Source organism: Tiliqua scincoides, chromosome 2 (genome assembly GCF_035046505.1).
Source record: "Tiliqua scincoides isolate rTilSci1 chromosome 2, rTilSci1.hap2, whole genome shotgun sequence".
Classification (NCBI taxonomy): Eukaryota; Metazoa; Chordata; class Lepidosauria; order Squamata; family Scincidae; genus Tiliqua; species Tiliqua scincoides.
The window spans coordinates 203,201,619-203,217,557 of record NC_089822.1 but is presented as its reverse complement, the minus strand read 5'-3'; the positions used below and the strand labels follow the sequence as shown (position 1 = coordinate 203,217,557).

Genomic DNA, 15,939 nt, shown 5'->3' with positions numbered 1-15,939 from the left:
AGTTACGGTAAGTATGATATCATGGTTTTTGAGACTTCTTTCCCAATTTTTCAGATATTTACAACTCAGTTCCAATGAAGGAAACAAAAGATGGTTGGTAATTTTATACTAAAATACTCAGGTAGCACAGTGTTGGTACCCAGTTGTGAAATCTTTGCCCAAGAATTCCAACTAGGTCCCACTGCACCCCAGCAGAGCCTTTGCTGGTCCACTATGTGCTGCTACTGCTGCTGTGTATAATTGAAGAAGAAATGAATTTAATTTGATGCTTGTAGACTGGTAGACTCAACACTTGCCTAGTCAGCTTTTGTCCTCGCTATTCACCTTTCTAGCTACCATGATAATTTACAATGTGCAGATTTAGCAGAATGATGCAGGTTAATTTACTGTGGTCCGGGGCGGGGGAGGGGGAGAGATGGACAGATGGGGACATTGGATATATGCATCTAAAATTACTGGCAGTACTGAAACTCATCCCCTGGGGGCTGGGGGATGAGACTAGGCCCTCGGTTTGGCTGTACTTGTCTTAAGAGGCGACATACGGGTAGATGGGACTCGTGAGCCTGGGAAGGCAGCTCATCTGAGAGAAGGAAAACTCTGATCCCAAACCTCCACTGCCTTGTGGCTACATCCAGTTATGGAAAAGGCTCCAGGAGTCAACCTCGAGGCAAAATCCGGAGCCAGAGTCCCTGAGGCAGTTCGCAGCTGTATACAGTCACACTCTGGCAACTCCTGCGATGCCGCTGGAACCAACCGTATTGGCTTCTGCCTTTCCATTGGACCATTTCAGCGATGTGGAGAGGGGGGATTTGCTGCATGGTAACAGTCTGTCCTCCATATCTACTTTACCCAGGCTTTGCGCACTGGAGAGGACACTCCAGCTTCGCCATATGGCGTTGGCACAACACGGGAAGCAGCAGTTTACTGGTTATAAGTCTTCACTCGATTGGCATAGAGTGTGACGCCAGGGGCTGCTTTTGACTGTGGGAGAGGTCATTGCATCTCATTGGGCAGCTACCGCCTGCCTTAAACTGGGCGGTTCCCAGCCAGTAAGGGTGCTGCCTCACCACGGACCATTAACCTCATGGAGTTTGTGGGGTTTAGGGTGAAAACCGGCAAGTGGATTGAAAACTCTGCATCATGCAACAGAAAGAAGAAAACTCCTACCCTAAAGCTGGGCACCTGGAACGTTAGGAGAATGACACCTGACTTTGCTGACGATCTGCAAGAAATAGGCAACTGGCGCAAGACAGCTGTCATCGACATGGAACTGAGCAGACTGCAGATGGATATCATCGCCCTTCAAGAGACGAGGTTGCCAGATTCAGGATCTGTCAGGGAGAGAAATTTCTCATTTTTCTGGCAGGTAAAACCACTAAATGAGACCAGGGAACATGGTGTTGGCTTTGCAGTCAGAAATACCCTGCTGGGATCCACTTACTGCTGGAAGTGAAATAATTTTGTCCCTGCAGCTGCACTCATCAGCAGAACGAGTTACTATTGTCAGTGTATATGCACCAACTCTGTCGTCTCCAGCAGAAGATAAAGACAAATTCTACGACAACCTGGCCACCACTATCAAGAAAGTCCCCGAGAAAAAGCCATTTTTCATCCTCGGTGATGTCAATGCTAGAGTTGGTGCTGATCACATTTCGTAGCCCATTTGCTTAGGTCAGTTCGGCACTGGGAAGATGAATGAAAATGGCCAACGCCTGCTAGAGTTTTGCGGTCATCACGGTCTCTGCGTCAGCAACATGTTCTTCAACACGAAGCCCTAGCATAGAGTCTCTTGGAGACACCCAAGATCAAAGCACTGGCACCAGCTCGACCTAAATCTCACCAGACGCTCCAGCCTTCCCAGCATCAAGATCACACGCAGTCATCAGGGTGCTGACTGTGACACTGACCACTCCCTGTGTGCAGCAGAGTGAAACTGTATCACATGAAAAGGGAAGGAAGACCTCGCATTGATACCAGCAAGACCTGGGATCAGGTAAAAGTGGAGTAATTTGCACGAGCGCTTGAGGAATCTTTTCCAGCCTGGCTGAAGCAAATGCATCCAACAGATGGGAACATTTCAAGAATGCTGTTTACACCACCACCTTGTCCATATTCGGCAAGAAGACCAACAAAATGGCAGACTGGTTTGAAACCCACTCTGAGGAGTTGACACCAGTCATTGAGGAAAAGAAGAGAGCTCTAGCAGCATACTAAGCCTGTCCCAGTGAGCGCAACCTGCAGGTCCTCTGAGTTGCTTGCAGTAAAGTCCAGCAGTCTGCCAGGAGATGTGCTAACAACTACTGGCTCCAGCTCTGTTCCCAGATACAGATAGCAGCTGACATGGGCAACATCAAGGAGATGTATGATGGTATCAAGCAGGCCCTAGGTCCAACACAGAAGAAAATTGCCCCTCTGAAGTCTGCCACAGGCGAGGTCATCCAGGACCGGGCACAGCAGATGGAATGCTGGGTGCAGCACTACTCTGAGCTATATTCCAGAGAACAGGTAGTCACCGAAGAAGCACTGAACAACACTGAGTGCCTGCCTGTGTTGGAGGAGCTTGACAGTGAACCAACCCTAGCAGAACTTCTTGTGGCTCTAGACTCCCTTGCCTCTGGCAAGGCACCTGGGAAAGACAGCATCCCTGCTGAAGTCCTAAAGTGCTGCAAAGGGATCTCTGTCACTGAACTGCAAGAAATTCTCTACCTCTGCTGGAGAGTTGGAGTACCACAGGATACGAGGTATGCAAACATCGTCACACTGTACAAGAACAAAGGCGACAGGGGTGACTGCAATAACTACCACGGCATCTCTCTCCTTAGCATTGTAGGGAAGCTGTTTGCCCGAGTTGCACTGAAGAGGCTCCAAGTACTTGCAGGGAGTGTCTACCCAGAATTGCAGTGTGGATTCCGAGCCAACAGGTCCACCACTGATATGGTATTTTCCCTTAGCAGCTGCAGGAGAAATGCAGGGAACAACAACAGCCACTCTTTATAGCCTTCATAGATCTCACAAAGGCTTTCAACCTGGTTAGCAGGGACGGCCTTTTCAAGATTCTCCCCAAGATCGGATGTCCACCCAGGCTCCTCAGCATCATCAGGTCTTTCTATGAGGACATGAAGGGCACGGTTGTCTTTGATGGTTCAACATCAGACCCCTTTGACATCCGAAGCGGAGTGAAGCAGGGCTGTGTTCTTGCACTGACCTTGTTTGGGATTTTCTTCGCTGTCCTGCTGAAGCTTGCTTTTGGAACTGCAACAGAAGGCATTTATCTCCAGACCAGATGAGACAGAAAGCTCTTCAACCTCTCCAGACTGAGAGCAAAATCCAGCTGAAATGTCTGCGTGACTTCTTCTTTGCCGAAGATGCAGCTGTCACTACCCACTCTGCCAAAGATCTTCAGCAGCTCATGAATCATTATAGCAAGACCTGCCAAGACTTTGGACTGACAATCAGCCTGAAGAAAACACAGGTCATGGTTCAGGATGTGGACTCACCTCCCTGTATTGCAATCTCTGCGCATGAAGTGGAGGTTGTCCATGACTTTGCGTACTTTGTCTCAACGATCTCCGACACTCTTTCTCTCGATACTGAGCTAAATAAATACATTGGTAAAGCAGCTACCACATTTTCCAGACTCACAAAGAGAGTATGGTTCAACAAAAAGCTGATGGAACATACCAAGATCCAGGTCTGCAGAACTTGCATCTTGAGTACACTTCTGTACTGCAGTGAGTCATGAACTCTTCGCACACAACAGGAGAGGAAGCTGAACGCTTTCCACATGCATGTATCACCTGGCAGGACAAAGTTCCAAACAGCATAGTCCTGGAACGAGCTGGAATCCCTAGCATGTATACACTACTGAAACAGAGACGCCTGCGTTGGCTTGATCATGTCGTGAGAATGGACGATGGCCGGATCGCAAAGGATCTCCTCTATGGAGAACTAGTGCAGGGAAAGCGCCCTACAGGCAGACCATAGCTGCAGTACAAGGATATCTGCAAGCTGGATCTGAAGGCCTTAGGAATGAGCTTGGGAATGTTGGGAAACCTTGGCTACTGAGCATCCCGCTTGATGGCAGGCTGTGCAGCATGGCCTCTCCCAGTTTGAAGAGAGACTTGCTCAATCGAGTGAGGCAAAGAAGGAAGGCCCATAGCCAGGGAGACAGATGAGGGACAGATTACATTTGCTCTCAGTGTGGAAGGGATTGTCACTCCCAAATCGGCCTTTTCAGCCACACTAAACACTGTTCCAGAACCACCATTCAGAGCGCGATACCATAGTCTTCCGAGACTGAAGGATGCCAGTGATGGATGAATGAATGACTGAACCTCTCTGCTCAGCGCTCATAAAAATCCTAGCCATGCACCATTTTGCCTGCCTTTGTCAGCCCTAAGGCAGTGTGAGGGCAGGGGCTAAATGGAAAATGACTGAGGAGAGTCCTCTCAAGTCAGTCAGAAAGAGTCTGCCTCTGGTAAGGAAACAGACTGTATGGCTCTATCAGGTTACATTGCATTCATAAAATTTTAGTCTTCTAACTGCAAACTCATGCAAAACGTCAAGGGTGTGGTTTGGGTTGATTGTGCTAATTTCTGAACTGGCATGTGTAGGGTTTGTTCCAATGCTGCTCTTCCTCTTTTTATCCAGGGCATTTTGGGACTGTTTACCATGGAACGTACATAGATGCATCCCAGAAAGAGATACCCTGTGCAGTTAAATCCCTGAACCGTGAGTAATCTCGCCACCTGCTAATAATGATGGCAGTGGCATCCAGATAAGGGAACTTGGGAGCTTACTCCCTATTCTGCCTCCCTAGTTGTGAAGCAGTAACACATGGAAGAACATGTATTCTGCCCCTCCCCAGCATTAGAGTGCACATTTTCCATAATTTTTTTTTTTAATCATCTCAGTGCAGTTGGCTGTCTCCCTGTATATTGTGCTACTGCAGTTGGACTGGGGACTGGTATAGCGATGGTGTTACAGGGAAATACCTGGCAATGTAATAATCAAATAAAACCCTTAGATAACCTCAGGGGAGAAGAATTGTGTCTTAAACTGGATGCTGGGGACACCTGCTCCACTTGGCATTCTCCTTCTGTTCACTTAGTATGGTACAAAGAGGCACTATTAACGTATGTGCCATTTTTCTGCAGCAAAGCCTTTGTGTCGCTTTGCAGTGTCATTCCATCCAGAATAGGTAGAGATCGCTATGAAGAGGGTTGTGGGAGGAACACTGACATCACTCATCCTTAGCCGACCAGATAGTACTGCTAAGACATGCCATTAAAACTTCTCTGGGGAAGTCTTTGACACATTGCAGGATGCAGTCCTGGGGGAGATCTGGAGAACAACAACTGCTCTCATACCCAGTTTTGGTGCTATTTCATAAACATGTTAAATGAAAAATGTGTCGACACGAGGCTCTCAGTGGAACCAATAATTCCTAGGGCTTTGCCAGTCTTTGAGTGACATTCTGTTGCCTGGTAATGTTTCTACTAGTAAACACTGTCTGTCAGGGCTTTGGAAAGCAGAGATGCCCCTGGCCAACTTGATCCAACTTTCCACAGCTCTTTGACAGTCTTTTGTCAAGTTTGGCTTGTTTGGGATATCCTTCCACAACTCCCAATAAACAATTTCTGTCCCCTGGAACTAGTACCAGTGCTAGTGTACTGGAAAGACAGCTCCTATGGTCTGTTAATCCATTTCCCAATTGTTTTTTTAGGTGTGCATTGGTGTCTTCACACAGTCTCCCCTTCTTTTGTTGTTGCAGGAATCACTGATTTGGAGGAGGTGGAAGAGTTCTTAAAAGAGGGCATTCTGATGAAGAGCTTCCATCACCTCCATGTTCTGTCTCTCATTGGGGTTACCCTGCCTAAAGAAGGGCTCCCCCTGGTGGTGCTGCCATACATGAAGCATGGAGATTTGCGACACTTCGTCCGTTCAGAAACGAGGGTGTGTACTGATTCCTTAATTGGGCCTCCTTCAGCAGCCGGAAACAGGAGGTTCTTGCTTTCTTCCCTTTTGGGTGGGACAAAAGCATCTTTATTTCTCTTATTTGATTTTCCTGATTTTTCACTTTCTCTTGGGCTGAGAGCTCCCTTCATCTCCATTATTTGAGCTGGAATCGTTGTTAAGGAAGGAGGTACAGAGAGGAAAGCATCAACCTGTCCTTTTCCTCCCTCAGAATGTATCTTTCTGTTTTAGCCACCAAAGTAAAATAGGGAAGCACCTTATCATGGGCCAGACCATTGGCCCATCTAGATCAATACTGTCAATACAGACTGAAAGTGGCTCTCTAAGGTTTCAAACAGGAATCTTTTCTCTGCCCTACCTAGAGATGCTAGGAATTGAACCTGGAACCTTCAAAATGCAAAGCTAGTGCTCTGTCACTGAGCTATGGACCTCCCTACCAGCAGAGGCCTTGCACACGCCTTCTGTCAGGAGGTAACAGTCCTGGAGTAAGCAATGAGCAATAGAGCTGGTTTCTGGACAGAGGGTGGTGAAATCCATCCAGCAGCATAGCAGAACATTATTAGCTAATGTATTTTTGTAAGGCTTTTGTCAGAGTGTTTAATCTGTGCAAACCAATTGATTTGCTGCTGCTACAGCAGCAGGTTGAGCTCCAGGTCCCAGGGCAGAGGATTTTTTTTAAAAATTTTGCTGACTTCTTGAGCAGGAGGTACAGGAGTGGTGGCTGATGCTTCTGCTGCCAGAAAATCTCATCTCCCTCCCATCCTCGGCAGTGCAGAACTAGCTGCTTTTGCTGAGAGCTGCCACCATCTCGCTTTTCCCATCAAGGAGGCAAACACAGAACCACAGTGAGTGAAATCCATGCTGCAGGCAGGCTTAAGTCCCATTTCTCTCCCCGCCTCGTGGCTGGTGTTTCTTCGTCATGATCTAAGAAGTACTGCAATGATTAAATCAAGGCACCTCCTGATGTGCAGAGGAGAGATTCAATGGTTTATTCTTCCTCACAGTTTTTAAAATTGTTTTCCGTGGGTTTGTGCATTTTGTGGTACCTTGCAGGGCTTCTGACTGGCAACCTGCTCCCATGTTTGAGTGTACTTTAAGGGTGTGGCATGTGTGTAAACAAAACCTTCACAGCTGCTTCTAGGAAAACATGGCTTGGTGCAGTGTTGTGACAAAGGGAGGGGATGTTTAACCAGTCTGTTCTCTACCTCCCCCCCCCCCACCCCTGCAACTCCCTAGAGCAGCTGGAGGAGGGCATTATAGGGAAAAGGGGGTTTATCACCCCCCTCACTCCTTCTTCACTCCAAATTATCCTCTCCCAAATTTGCTTTGCTTTAGAAATTGACCACTAGTGTGTTGTTATCTATGTTCATCAATACAAAACACCAGTGTCCCTCACCAAAGGCTACTAAAAAAACTCCACAGCCAGGGAATTAGAAGACAGGTCCTCTCATGGATTGAGAACTGGTTGAAGACCAGGAAACAGAGAATGGGTGTCAATGGGCAATTTTCACAATGGAGAGAGGTGAAAAGCAGTGTGCCCCAAGGATCTGTCCTGGGACCAGTGCTTTTCAACCTCTTCATAAATGACCTGGAGACAGGGGTGAGCAGTGAGGTGGCTAAGTTTGCAGACGACACCAAACTTTTCCGAGTGGTGAAGACCAGAAGTGATTGTGAGGAGCTCCAGAAGGATCTCTCCAAACTGGCAGAATGGGCAGCAAAATGGTAGATGCGCTTCAATGTCAGTAAGTGTAACATCATGCACATTGGGGCAAAAAATCAAAACTTTAGATATAGGCTGATGGGTTCTGAGCTGTCTGTGACAGATCAGGAGAGAGATCTTGGGGTGGTGGTGGACAGGTCGATGAAAGACCCAATGTGCGGCGGCAGTGAAGAAGGCCAATTCTATGCTTGGGATCATTAGGAAGGGTATTGAGAACAAAACGGCTAGTATTATAATGCTGTTGTACAAATCGATGGTAAGGCCACACCTGGAGTATTGTGTCCAGTTCTGGTCGCCACATCTCAAAAAAGACATAGTGGAAATGGAAAATGTGCAAAAGAGAGCGACTAAGATGATTACTGGGCTGGGGCACCTTCCTTATGAGGAAAGGCTACGGCGTTTGGGCCTCTTCAGCCTAGAAAAGAGACGCCTGAGGGGGGACATGATTGAGACATACAAAATTATGCAGGGGATGGACAGAGTGGATAGGGAGATGCTCTTTACACTCTCACATAATACCAGAACCAGGGAACATCCACTCAAATTGAGTGTTGGGAGAGTTAGGACAGACAAAATAAAATATTTCTTTACTCAGCGTGTGGTTGGTCTGTGGAACTCCTTGCCACAGGATGTGGTGACGGCATCTGGCCTGGATGCCTTTAAAAGGGGACTGGACAAGTTTCTGGAGGAAAAATTCATTATGGGTTACAAGCCATGAAGTGTATGTGCAACCTCCTGATTTTAGAAATGGGCTATTTATCAGAATGCCAGATGCAAGGGAGGGCACCAGAATGAGGTCTCTTGTTATCTGGGGCATTTGGTGGGCCGCTGTGAGATACAGGAAGCTGGACTAGATGGGCCTATGGCCTGATCCAGTGGGTCTGTTCTTATGTTCTTATGGTGTGGCCATCTAAGAACAAATTTCCATGTGAGAAGTAACACAAAATCTTCAGATGAGTCAACTGCAGATGTACAGTTCACTGTGGGCTTCTTGCTGTTTTCTACATGGAAACACTTTCTGTGCAGGAAGTGTATGATGCAGAATTCAGTCACTCTGCATGAATCACATTCCTGTTAGAGGCTTAAAGATGGGAAGGTTCAGGCCATTGCCCACTTGTTTGGTCTGCGTCTGAGCAGTGACCTTTGGCAGCACTACCTGAGTTCTGTCTTAATGTATATGGAAGCAGGCTGTACAGCAGAGCATCCCCTTGTCACTAATGACCATATATCACACAGTGACTGGAATTTTATGGGTTTTTTTAAGCCAAGACCTGACATTCCTTCCAACTGGCTGTCAGCAGCAGGACTTCTGGGATCTTTTTCCTCATGAAAACATTAAGAAAATAAATCAAAATTGTAGTTCATAATCCAGATGCCTTCCCTCAGGTTAGCTGCTGTTTTGGGGACAGCACATGCTTAGATTGAATTTAGGAGAAAGTTCCCCTTTAAATAGCCCACAAAAGCAGGATCCTCAATTTAAAGTCCAAGCAGACCTGAATATCACTTTCCCATGACAAAAGGATACTTCCCAATACTTTCACTTACCACCTCCAGCCAGCACATTCACTGCTGTGGTAAACTCTGAGTGGAATGTTTCAAGAGCCTTGTGAGCACTTGTCAGATGCACACTTGAGTGAGCACGTCAGAAAATAATGAGAGCCCCTGCCCACTAGGGGGCCACATAGACCCACAGCATATCTAATACATGACCATAAAGTCTGAGGGAAGCTTCACACAAGTCTGAATTCCTGCACCAATATCATTTCCACTTAAAACATTGCATGCAACCCATGTGGACCTTGTCAAGTTATGAGTGTGTTTCTATTTTGCCACATGCTCACTCAACAGGGAAACCTCAATTGGCAGAAAGCTCTTGCAACATATCTAAATAGACACATGTGTTCCATCAGACATAGCAGAATGTCCACAGAGTACACCCAGTTTCCTGTCCAAAAGTAGTATCCAAGTAGAAAATTTGTCTTGTGTGAAGCAGCCCTGAAATTAACTTCAGCTGTGTTGGCTTGAGGAAGCTACAAGCAAGCAACTTAGATCTCAAGAGGGTCATAAACACCAGAGCGAGATGGAGTACTCATTTCAAGTTTCCTGAATGTCAGAGTCTCTCTTTCTCCCTGCTGCCTCCCCAGAACCCTACTGTGAAGGATTTAATAGGCTTTGGGCTGCAAGTGGCTCGAGGGATGAACTATTTGGCCCAGAAGAAGTTTGTACATAGAGATCTTGCTGCTCGAAACTGTATGTAAGTACTGAAGTGTGAGTGCATGTGTGTAGGAGAGAGAGACCCTTACTATGTAAGGAAGAAAGAGCAAGGAGGGAAGATGCATATGTATGACTGGCCTCTGTGCTTCTTTTCCTATTTCTAGTGTTTTGACTAGCTCTTTCTCTCCTTTGGTGGTATTCCCTGCTTATGTTTCTATTTTGCACCTAACATTGTTTCATCAATGCAAGTCATGCCATATATGGCCTTGCCATTGTGCCACAGCTCTAGTTTTGGTGGGTGAGTGAGGTCTATCCTGTTAGCTTATGGTGAGGTGCCAGAGCAGGACCTTGGATCTGATGCTAGTGCTTCCATGTCTAAAGGAGTGCGGCTTATCTGGCCACCATGTTCCTCCTGACTCTTCTTTCCACTCTGCTTTCCAGGCTAGATGAAACCTTCACAGTAAAGGTGGCAGATTTTGGGCTGGCCAGAGATGTGTTCGACAAGGAGTATTACAGCATCCAGCATCAGCGCAGAGCCAAGCTCCCTGTCAAATGGATGGCTCTCGAAAGCCTGCAGACCCAAAAATTTACCACCAAGTCTGATGTAGTAAGTATAAACATAGGCAGCAGCTAATGTATGGCCATGGAAGCAGCGTTGCAAGATGGACTCTGCCCTCCACTTGCAATGGCCTCAGAGTCAAAGTTCTTCCACTCTAGTGACATCCTGTTGTCTTTATGTGTTTGCACAGGTGGCACCATCACCCCCCTCCCAAGCCCACTATAATCATTGCACAGAACACAGTACCTTCCCCTGTCCTAGATTGCTGCTTACCAGTGCAGGAAAGATTAGGCACTGCTTCCCTCCTTCTTTGCTAAGCGGATACAGTAAAGTTTCAGTGATGGAAGCCTCCTGTTCACTGAGGTCAGACCTGCAAGCAAATTGATGCGAGGAATAACTGGCTCACTGTGAATGTGCCATAATCGGCATTATGTCAAGTTTTTTTGGCTGACTAAAGGATCGGGTACAATCTCTTAACACTGGGAATCCAAAGGGAGCTGACTGGAGCAGTGCCTTTGATGCAGCAAGAGATGGGACTTGCTCTACCTAATGCTGTCTTGTAACATGTGTCTCTGTTCTTCTGAAAGAGAAGGAAAGAGTCATGCTGATGCTTGAGGCCAAGAACCAAGTGATATGAGCAGCAGGAAATGGGCTGGGATGTGTTCAGTGAGCCCAGAGCCAAGTGAGAGAGATGGGTGAGAAGCAGTAAGAAGCTTTTGTATCCAGGGACTAAATGAAAGAGATGAAGGGGAGATCTGAGGGGTAGGGGCCCCAGTTGAGGGCTGCATGCTGCAACTCTAAAAATATGTGATAGTGCATAACTCCTAAGGCTTAGGTGCCTTGATGGTTCCTTAGTGCTACTGAGATGAGTGAAGAAGTACCCTGAGCCTCAGATGCTCCATCACTTGCTTGTACATGCAGAAGAATAACTTTCGTTTACTGTTCCAAAGTGCTCAGTGCTAATACTAGCTTCCATGTGCATGTCAGGACCAGGTCTCTTGACTGCAAGCAAGTAATGGCATCCTTCTCTGATGTTCTTATATCATTGTACGTATCTGAAAATTATGGAACTATATAACACTAGTTGAATGGGAAGTGGTGAGGGATACTGGAAACTCAGATAAACCTCTCCTGGCTGGTGCTTTTTTCCTGCCCTACAGACTGCAGCTCTCAGATCTGGATTGCCACCTGCATTCTACTCACCCACGCATTCTGTTCTCTTCTGCCTAGTGGTCCTTTGGGGTCCTCATTTGGGAACTGATGACTCGAGGGGCCTCTCCATACCCTGAAGTGGATCCGTATGATATAACCCACTATTTGTTGCAAGGAAGAAGATTGCCGCAGCCTGAATACTGTCCAGATTCTCTGTGAGTGTATGAAATTTTGGCAGGACCTTTCAAAGTGCTGGCCCTAGGGTAGGAGAGAGTGTTTAACCCCATGAAGTCTTTGGAGTGATAGGAGCAGACCTGTCATATAGAGCAGTGTTTCTCAAACTGTGGGTCTGGATCCACTAGGTGGGCTGCAAGCCAATTTCAGGAGGGTCCCCATTCATTTCAATATCTTATTTTTAATATATTAGACTTGATGCTCCCATGGTATGTGACTGCATTTGGGGAAATGTTACAGACCTGTACTTTTAACAAGCTAATATGCATATTATTTTAACAATGATAGTAAATGGGATTTACATTTGGGTAAGTGTGGGTAGGATAGCAGCCTAGGATTGTTAAAAATTTCCTGCTTGATGATGTTACTTCCGGTCATGACATCACTTCTGGTGGGTTCTGACAGATTCTCATTCTAAAATGTGGGTCCTGGTGCTAAATGTGTGAGAACACTGATATAGAGGTGAAGGCCATAAGGAGAAAACCAGGCACATTAAAGTATGTGAGAAGAGGAGCAGGCTGACCTTTGTGCTGCATTGGAAGGAGGGGGTTTATAATTTTAAGCTAAAATCAGTGATGTTGCAAATCAGCCTAATTTTAAACTGAAAAGATGCACACATGATTTATCTAATGGAGAATGATGTGAGTTAGAGGTAGAAAGAGGTGGCTCACTTGGGTGGCTCACTGCATGGTAACTTGATAGATACCATTGGTTTATCTTGGGGTGTCCAAGACATGGTTTATTATTGGGCACTTCTATGATACTGTTCTGTCCTTCAGGATCTGGTGCTAGAATGCTTGATCTGGTGTATTATCTCGTCTCTAATACTGGTGTGTGTGTCTGGGGCAGGTACACAGTTATGTTGAACTGCTGGAGTCCGAATCCTGAAGAGCGCCCAACTTTTTCCACACTGATCCAGGAAGTGGAGCATATTGTAGCCTGCTTAAAAGGAGACCATTATATCAACCTCAATGTCACCTATGTGAACCTTGAACAAGGACAGCCCTTCCCACCTTCTGTCAACCTTGAACAAGGACAGCCCTTCCCACCTTCTATCAATTGTGTGAATGAACTGGACTTCAGCGGGCTGAGTGAGGAAGCAACCACTACTGTGCAAGCATAGCACTGAGCTGGTGTCTGTTGCAGTCTATCAGCAGCTTCATTCCACAAATTGAACTTCATTCCACAAATTGGACACTTCCTGATTCCTACTCTGTTCAGGCCTTGTGTTACAGCAGCCCAAGTTCATCTGTCCTGGAGTCTCCCTTCAGATGCTAATCACTGTTACTTTTTACGTTTGGGAAAGCCCTGGGCAGAGACTTTCTGTAATCTGATCCTTCTGTTCTTCATTCCAAGTGGGGTGGGGGCTTAAAATTTGCAGGACAGACTAATCCTTCCCATAAGAGGTGGGGCAGGCCCCCTTCGCTCTAGAATAGAGAAGATATTCAGAATACTTGGGAACTTGTATTCTGGACTGTGTTTTTATAAGGAATGTAAAGTAATTTAATATTGTCTCAGCTGAATCTGTATATAAAGGAATATATTGACCATATGTACTGTTCATATTGAGTGTTTTGTGCATCAGACCCTTGTGTTTGCATTCTTGCTCATGTGATGGGTAAACATTGTGTGTGGTCTAAGAGTTTGGTGTTAAGGTCACATCCATAGGTGCCTTGTAGCAGAGGATCATGTCATGTAGAAACTTCATTTTGCAGCAGTCAGCTGAGAAGTTTGGCATCTTCCCTCATGCAGACAAATTTTCAGTGTGTTGAAGCAGAATTTAAAAGCATGCACAGTGAACCACAATGCTCCTTGCTCAAGGCTGGCCCTGTCCCTCTCCAACATGGACAGCAACACTACACTGCTCCAATATTGCACCCGTTGTGTTTGACAGCTGCTAAGCTAGGCAGGGACCTCTCCTGCTTTATCCCAAGCCTTTTTCCAGCAGAAAGGCTCGGGATCCGCAGGGCATCTACTGATACAGCTGGTGAGGTGGAGGTCCAGCTTGTGTTTAAGAAGCTACTAGCAGAAATGCTGTTGTTGCAATTATTAGAAGAATTCATAAAAGGACCAAAAGCAAGTGAAGGGATATCAAGAGTTACTTGTACCAAAGTCTTGCCCATTCCCAGGCTTTGGTTGCAGCTCAGTGCAACTCAGCCCTGGCTCTCCAGCAGTGAGCGGGAACATATAGTCTGCAGTGTCTTTTATCAGTTAAGGTGGCATGAAGCTCTTTTTTCCTTGTTTCTGAAAGACTATTGAGATCTTTGGCTGTGGTACAGAACTGATGCAGTCTCTGAAGAAGTAGCAGAGAAATTCAGAGCGCCATCCCAGAGATAACAGGTTGGTAAGGCTGCATAGCTAGGAAAAATTTGTGCCTTTATTGTGAATTCTCAATGCATTTTAAGGACACTTTATTGTGGAGGCTGCCAGATTTCACTTGGGCTCAGACTGAGTATTCAGCTTTTGATGCTGGAACTTAGCTGTAAAATGTATCTGCTGTGTATTCTCTCCACCACTTGAGTAAGCATAGCTAGCCTTTGTATGTGAGTGTGTTTGATTTTGGGGCCAGCTTGAATCCAGGGGCTTTCTCTTTTTGGAGGGGAGAATCTGAGAACTAAATAGGAAAGCAAGGAACCCAATAAGGTTTGAGGTTGAAAGGGCAGAAAGGAATGCGGGAGGGAAACAAAGGCAGAAACAGGCCACCAAAAAAAGGTATTCTCTTGCTACCCACCAGTTAACCAACATCTGATGGGTAGAGCAAGTCTTCATCTGTCAATTTTGGTATGTCTTCCATTAATAAGAAAAAAATGTCATATTCTGCAATTTGAAAAAAGGACACTATGTCCCTAGGTATCTGAAATGGAGACAGGTGGATGCTGGTAACTTGGGGTTTCAGCTGGGTTCTAAATCCCCATCTTGCCTGTTTAATTCTTCTCCTAAGCAAGTGGCAGGTGGACTACCTAGTATAAATTCAGTACATCTTTTCTCTTCAAGAGTAATTTCCATAGTTCCCTGAGCTTTCAAACCTTTCTGTTTTGACAGCCAAGTAAAATAAAGGAAGTGGAGACTGTGAAGATTATGAAATCCAGTATTTCATAGTCCTTTTCTAGCTGTTTCCTCTCATGTGACCACCTCCTGCTTCAATGGGTGCAAACAAACCTCACATTCTTACCTGTGTACCAGGATGCTGACTCAAAATGCAAGATAAATTGATTAATTTCTTGAGGCTATGTTATACTGTCCACAACTCCCTCCATTGACTGGCAGTGATTCTGCAGGGCCTCAAGTGGTGGTCCTTCTGAGCCTCACTATGTGAGACCCTTTCCGCCAGAGATGGTGGGGATCAGTTTGGGCCTTTGCCCTTGCAAGGTAGGTGCTCTACTATCGGTTGCACAGCTGAGGGGCTCACCAAGATGCTGTGACCCCAGGTTGCATGCTGTGGGGGAGGCAATGTCTGCCTGCTGTAGTGATCCAGTAGCCACAGTCCTTCCCCCCTCACTCACTGCTGAGGTGGAGAGAGACCACCCATTTCTTCCACTTTGGAAGAAGTGGCCGGGCCTTGCTTCAAGCAGTACCCAACCATGTTGAGAATGACTATGAAGGCAGGTTCTCCTGCCTATCCCCTCAGCCATTCTTGATTGGGAGTGAAGCCAGCTGCTTCTTCCATAGCAGGCAGCCACACCCCAAGCGTTCCAGAAGTAATTGTGGTGACATCATCAAGTCACGCCAATCAGCTATGCCAGGGGTGTCAAACTTGTTTCATACTGAGGGCTGAACAGCATTCATGATGCCTGCCGAGGGCCAGAAGTGATGTCATTAGGCAGGAAGTGATGCCATTAAACAGGTCATAACCAAAAATAAGCACTTTTTCTCACTTAGGAACTCATTAGCTGCAAATGACAGAAGAGAAAATATGAAAATTTTGATCATTCTTCAACATATGGGAGAGCCCAATTTTCACGTGGGCTGCCCTTTCAGCAGTAACACCTCAGCGCTGCTCAGCAGCTGAGAGCCTGAGGGTCGGATAAAAAGCTTCCTCAGGCCGCATCTGGCCCCTGGGCCTTATGTTTGACACCCCTGAGCT

At 46.3% G+C, this 15,939-nt stretch overlaps 1 protein-coding gene across 1 annotated transcript in view; it reads left to right on the top strand.

Moving 5' to 3' along the window:
• Positions 1-12,978, top strand: part of MST1R (macrophage stimulating 1 receptor) — a 63,763-nt gene extending 50,785 nt beyond the window's left edge. Inside the window, exons 15-20 of the mRNA XM_066612952.1 lie at positions 4,651-4,731; positions 5,774-5,955; positions 9,841-9,950; positions 10,352-10,517; positions 11,700-11,836; positions 12,705-12,978. Coding sequence (XP_066469049.1) covers positions 4,651-4,731; positions 5,774-5,955; positions 9,841-9,950; positions 10,352-10,517; positions 11,700-11,836; positions 12,705-12,978 — 950 coding nt within the window. The remainder of the gene's footprint in view (positions 1-4,650; positions 4,732-5,773; positions 5,956-9,840; positions 9,951-10,351; positions 10,518-11,699; positions 11,837-12,704) is intronic.
• The last annotated feature ends 2,961 nt before the right edge of the window (positions 12,979-15,939 follow it).